Source organism: Myotis davidii, unplaced genomic scaffold, assembly GCF_000327345.1.
Source record: "Myotis davidii unplaced genomic scaffold, ASM32734v1 scaffold332, whole genome shotgun sequence".
In the NCBI taxonomy this organism is placed as follows: Eukaryota; Metazoa; Chordata; class Mammalia; order Chiroptera; family Vespertilionidae; genus Myotis; species Myotis davidii.
The window spans coordinates 6,589,263-6,595,087 of NW_006285779.1; the positions used below are offsets into that span (position 1 = coordinate 6,589,263).

Genomic DNA, 5,825 nt, shown 5'->3' on the forward strand with positions numbered 1-5,825 from the left:
TCACTTTCTTTTTAAAATATATTTTATTGATTTTTTACAGAGAAGAAGGGAGAGGGATAGAGAGTTAGAAACATCGATCAGCTGCCTCCTGCACATTCCCCACTGGGGATGTGCCCGCAACCAAGGTACATGCCCTTGGCTGGAATTGAACCTGGGACCCTTCAGTCTGCTCTATCCACTGAGCCAAACCGGTTAGGGCAACAGATGTCACTTTTTCCTAGTAGACAAGAAAGGTCTTCCAGGCTTTCTCATGTTCCAGTGACCTTTTCAAAGGCCTGAGAAGGTAAATATGAGCATCCCTTCCCAATTGTGTATATAATGTAATTATTCTTCTGCATCATCATTTTATGAGGTTTTGTGTAATTTTTGAGGATATTGACAGGGCTAAACTTTAGGGCCCAGGTCTGGCCTAGTGACTCAGTTGGTTGGAGCATCTTCCCGATATTACAAGGTTGAGGGTTTGATCCCTAGTCTGGGCACATAAGAACCAACCAATGAATGCCTAAATAGCTGGAACAGCAAGTTGATGTTTCTCTCTCCCGCTTCCTCTCTAAAATTGGTAAACAAAAATTGGCCATTTTGGCTCAGTGTTAAGTCTCAGCCCGAGGACCAAAGGGCACTTCCCTCGGTTGCAGGTTTCCCAGCCCCGGGAGGGGTGCTGGGGGGTATGGGTGCTAGGAGGGCATGTGGGAGGCAACAACCAATGTCTCTCTCCCCCTCCTCCCTCCCACTCTAGAAGTCAACTGAAAATATCCTCGGGTGAGAATTAAAAAAAAACTTCAGGCCAAAAAGAAAAGTGTGAATCAAGTCTACAAGTTACTTAATAGAAAAGGATTGGTTTTTTTTAAAATCTGGCCAAGCCTTTACCTTACTCTGGAGAGCACAATAGTTTCCAAATTTGGCTTTCCAGTCAAGGAGCATCTGGTAACCAGCACCACTGAGCAAGAGCTGTAGAGACGACAGGAGTGGAGAGCCCAGCCAAGACCTGCTCCCCCAACCCCTCCAGCCAGAGGTGGAAAAACCTAGTAATACACAATTTTGAACCAGGCTGTGTCAAGTTGTGACTGGTTGTCCTTAAGCTCTTGATCTGTCATACAAGGACTTGGGTAATGAAACATTTCAAGTTGAATGTTCAAGCTGATTTCCTCAGACGAGAGATTACACATCACACAGAAAATATTGCACATCACTCCTTTATTATACTGATCTGTAAAAGACTTAGTAGTTATGCTCAAAATGGGCCCACGTGGCAGGGCCAAGCAACTGGAACATGATTCAGAGCTCACACAGTAAAAGACACACCTGGACATGATCAAGAGACATTTCACTGCCAAGAGACAATGCCAGTGCTGGGGAGGGATTCTAAAACACAGCAGGATAACTCCTACAAGTCAAGGAGCTCATCCCACCTTGGTGTGAGGAATGGCTTATTTTGTGATGGCCACATGTGGGAATAGTTCAACCGCCACTGAAAACCCCAGAAGGGTTTTGTTTTGTATTATTTTATATAGATAGGCTTTTTTTTTTTTTTTTAAAAATGCAACACGTAAACATTCAGGATTGATCCCGATCTTCTGGAGCCAGCTTTTCTGGGGTCAAGGAGGAAATGTTTGTTTGAATCACCAGGCATTCATCTTCCGCTGGAATGACCAGAGCCCCCAGTCAGTTCGCCTGACTGCAGAATAGCGCAGGCCTGCTCTCAGGAACACACAGCCTCTCTTGCCTCTCATTGGTCACGCCTTAACATGGCTCCCCAATAGCCCCCTGCTCTCAAGCAGGTCCTTAGTAATAAACAAAACACTAGCAAAAAAACAAGAGTTATTACCTCTGAACTCTTAGATAAGAGTCTCCCTCGGTCACTTCTTGGCCTTGCCCTGGGCAGACACAGCCTCCATGGCTTTGCGCGCGGTCTCTTCATCCCCCAGGAACTGCATGGGCTTGATGGGCTTCAAGTTCTTGTCTAATTCATAGACAATGGGAATACCAGTCGGCAGGTTCAGCTCCATGATAGCCTCTTCAGAAAGACCTGAAAATACCCACCATGATTAGCCACACAAGACAGGACTCCACCATACCCCTTAGGTTCACTATTTATCCTCCAGGTGACAAAGGCTTTGGTTGGAATTAAAACAAGATGCCCTTTCTGATATTTGAAATAGCAATAATGATCTGTACCATATAGATGGATCTCCTAACACATGCCCCTAATATTTATTTCTCAGCCATTGAACAGCGGGAAAAAGTATGAAAGGTGTGTACCGCAGATCTCTTTCCCAAAGTGGGGTCCAGAAGCCCACAGTAGAGCGGGACTTAAATACATCTCAAATGTCCTATGTAGTCCATCCAGCTTGCAAAAAATCAGCAGATCTGGCCTCTAGGGCCTCAGGTGAAACAACTGAAGATGCAAATTGAGATTCATGTGTGAAACTGTACCAGGTTGTGATTAAGGAAAATTTTAGCAGCAGTTTCAACTGGCAGTCCTAGTCTAGAAGTGGGCATCTCGAACTGTAATGTGTATCTGAATCACCTGGGTGATAGATGCACTTCTGAATCAGGTCTGAAGTGGGGCCTGAGGTTTTGCATGTGTAACAGGCACCCAGGGTTCCGGCCCCCTTTGCTTCTCCAGAAGGGGCTGAGGAATAGGGGATAGGTTGTTTCCTCCAGAAACCAATCAGACTCTTTCAATATGTCCAGCTCTTTCCAGGTTTCCTTCATACCAAGTAACTAAATCCCCGATTAGTGTCAGTTCTCCTTTACCCCTCCTTGAGGGCCCCTCTGAAAAACGTACATACCTTCCAGATGTTTGACAATGCCCCGAAGGCTGTTACCATGGGCTGCAATCAGTACCCGTTTCCCCTCCTTAATCTGGGGCACTATTTCTTCATTCCAAAAGGGCAGAGCTCTGGCAATAGTGTCCTTCAGACTCTCACAGGAGGGTAGCTGATCTTCAGTGAGGTCTGCATACCTGCGATCCTAAACAAAAAAAATCCAAGCTCACCAGTTATTAGCAGTTGTTTCTGTTCTGCCCATTCCTCATCCCCTAAGGGGTCAAAGTGATGGGTCTCTCCCCAGAGCACAAAATGCAGCTGAGAGCCTGCGAAAGAGATAATCATTACCCTGCCCCTTTCTCCCCATCACCCACTACTAGGAAATCTAACAGTTCAAAGAAAATACAAAAAAGGAGAAAAAGGCTCTTCCCAATTCATTTTATCTTACAATTGGCTTAGGAAGGCCCTATACCTATAGATAGGTTTTACAAACTATGGTAGTGGAGATATAAAAAAAAAGGTATAAATTGTTTTTACATAAACAATCAACTAAGTCTTTTAACAAGTGAAGGCCATTCCTTGGAGAAAGGGGATTACGTATAATTTATGAACTTTTATCATAAATTACAAACTCAATAGGACTACACCACACTAATAAAAGCTAGAGTGAGGCCCAGATGCCCTGGCCGGTGGGGCTAGGTGGTTAGAGTGTCGGCCCACCAAGAGTCGAGGGTTCTACCCAGCGTGCGGGAGGCAACCAATCGATGTGTCTCTTTCACATTGCTATTGCTCTCTCTTCCCCTCTCCCTTCCACTCTCTCTCAAAATCACTGGAAAATATCCTCGGATAAGGAATAACCCCCCGCCTCCCCTGCAAAAAGAGTGGCCCATATTCTAATCCCCTGGTCCTAGGTTGAGTGACCCAAACCTCAGTTTGTACATACCTTACTGATATTGCTGTAGAAGGGATGGTCGGGCTCCATCGGTGGTGGTGGGATATCGTAAGAGCGCCTCCAGATCTTTACCTGGGCCTCGCCATGCTTGGCAGCAGTTTCTGCTTTGTTAAGACCAGTCAGACCCCCATAGTGCCGCTCATTGAGACGCCAGGTCCTCACTACAGGCAGCCACATCTGGTCAATGGCATCCAGCACAGTCCAGAGCGTCCGAATTGCTCTCTTCTGCACTGAGGTGAAGCAGATGTCAAACTCGTAGCCGGCATCTAGAAATTGTAAGTTCAAAGTGGTAAGCTAATCAGGTCCACTCTGGAGTCAGAATTTTCTTACATATACGTACGGTAGTACAAATGAAAAATATTTGGCAAATATTTCATTTTGTATACTCTCGCAGGAAAAGCAATATTCTACCTTCAGGAAGATAAAATTCGTTGACTTATGTTACAGTTGACGAAGTACCTTCCACAATTCTTTCAAGAAAAGGATCCCAAAAACTTGGAATCTCTTAATAAATAAAATTTATAGAGGGCTCACCATCTATCAGGCACTGGACTAAGTACTTAGTGTTTTATTTAGTCTTCATAACAATCCTATGAGGTTACAATCCTTAAAACCTATTCTACCAGATAAGAAAAATGTAGACTAGATGAGTTAAGCAAATTATGCAAAGACACAGCTATTACCTGAGAGATTAAAACCCAGGCTGTGTGTGATCCCAAAATCCAACTTATAGCCAACTTATAGGTATTAAGATTTTAAATGTGACTTTTTAAAACTAATGCTACCAACATTTACTTAAAAACTGAAATAGGCTCTGTTATTTTAAGAGAGATTACAAATTCAACCTTTTGACCAGCCTTAGAGGACAGCCACAGTGTCTGTCCTGGGCTAATCAGCAAACCACCACAGACCCAGACGGTTCTTTCTGGCGGCTGCAGGGGAGAAAATGGCCTCCTTCGCCAGCACTTTCCCTTTCCCCGCCCCCCTACACAGTATGAGACCATCCCCAAGTATCCACGTGCCTGCAGCAAGACTGCATTTCCCAGACTTTCCAAACCTTTGCTCTATTTCCAAAGGATCTACAGTGAAGGCAAGAAAGCTAGAGAGGGCAACCTGGGGCCGAACATCTGTCCCACAACAACCAGGCATCAGTGACCTGGTTTCTTTGTCCAGGGGTGAGAAGGGAGCAGGGGCAGACCTAGCCAAGCACCTCCTCAGTCCAAAGATTCTTCGGCTGCTGGCAGCAGGGAATGCTCCCTCACCAGCATTCCAAAATCACAGCCCTGCCTGCCACAGGGGCAACCCTGCTGGGCAAGCTTATCTCACTGCCACATCCACCTTTGCCCCGCGTCCTTGGCCAGCGGCCTACCAGCTCCTCACACCTTCCCCTTACTCAACCCAGAACTTAAGCCAATGCACTGGACTAAGAAGATATGACCTTGGACAAGTCATCTTTCCAGTCCTCACTATCCCAACTCTAAGAGGGCCAGGAAAGGATGGGAAGGAGGGGCAGAACTTGTGTATTTTACGGGGCTGTGGAGAGGATCGACTGGACTCATTCATTCATTCATTCATTCGCTCAATTACATTTGCGGATGCATTTTGTGTATAGCATTTGTAGAATGCCGCTGAGCAGCAAAGGCCTACACAAGAAAGGGATTTCTTGGTGAACTGATGTCTGCTGGACTCCCCCCGCCCCAGCCAAGCGGGACTCCTCCCACAGCGGGAGATAAGCGTGTGCCTGTGGCTTCCCTAGGCTCTGCAGCAGCCTCTAGAGGAGGCTTGGTTCCGGATGCTGGGAGACACCGGGCATCCAATGTAACAACCCGCCCGGGAGTTACTAAATGCTCAGACCAGAAAGGAGAATTTCGCAAGGCGATGTCGCGGAGAGCACCGCCGGCTGCCGGGTGGCCGCCCCGGGTCCACTTCCTGGTACGAGGCCCCCACGCTCTCCTGGGTGACCTTGAGCAAGTCGATTCCCCACCCTGGGCCCATTTTCTCAACTGCAAAACACACGGCTGGAGAGATGAATCCCAGGGTCTCGGCCCGCTCCGGGAGGGTGCGGGGACGAGCCAGGCGACCCTGATGGAGCAGTGCACGCCCGG

At 46.9% G+C, this 5,825-nt stretch overlaps 1 protein-coding gene across 1 annotated transcript; it reads right to left on the minus strand.

Annotated features, from left to right (window-relative positions):
- Positions 1-1,852: 1,852 nt before the first annotated feature.
- Positions 1,853-5,715, minus strand: PGAM1 (phosphoglycerate mutase 1). The gene is made up of 4 exons (XM_006756674.1): positions 5,575-5,715; positions 3,712-4,014; positions 2,793-2,973; positions 1,853-2,026 (listed from the first exon to the last, which is right to left on the minus strand). Exons 1-4 carry the CDS (start codon positions 5,713-5,715, stop codon positions 1,857-1,859), a joined length of 795 nt encoding a protein of 264 aa, XP_006756737.1. The 3' UTR covers positions 1,853-1,856.
- Positions 5,716-5,825: the final 110 nt, after the last annotated feature.

What these genes read in the sequence shown, in the direction of transcription:
- PGAM1 (XM_006756674.1), bottom strand. Translation starts at nt 5,715, where the DNA reads ATGGGCCCAGGGTGGGGAATCGACTTGCTCAAGGTCACCCAGGAGAGC. An exon ending in TCTACAGCAATATCAGTAAG is followed by an intron (nt 2,974 to 3,711) that starts GTATGTACAAAC and finishes TTTTTTGTTTAG; the next exon opens with GATCGCAGGTATGCAGACCT. An exon ending in CATTGTCAAACATCTGGAAG is followed by an intron (nt 2,027 to 2,792) that starts GTATGTACGTTT and finishes GGGTATTTTCAG; the next exon opens with GTCTTTCTGAAGAGGCTATC.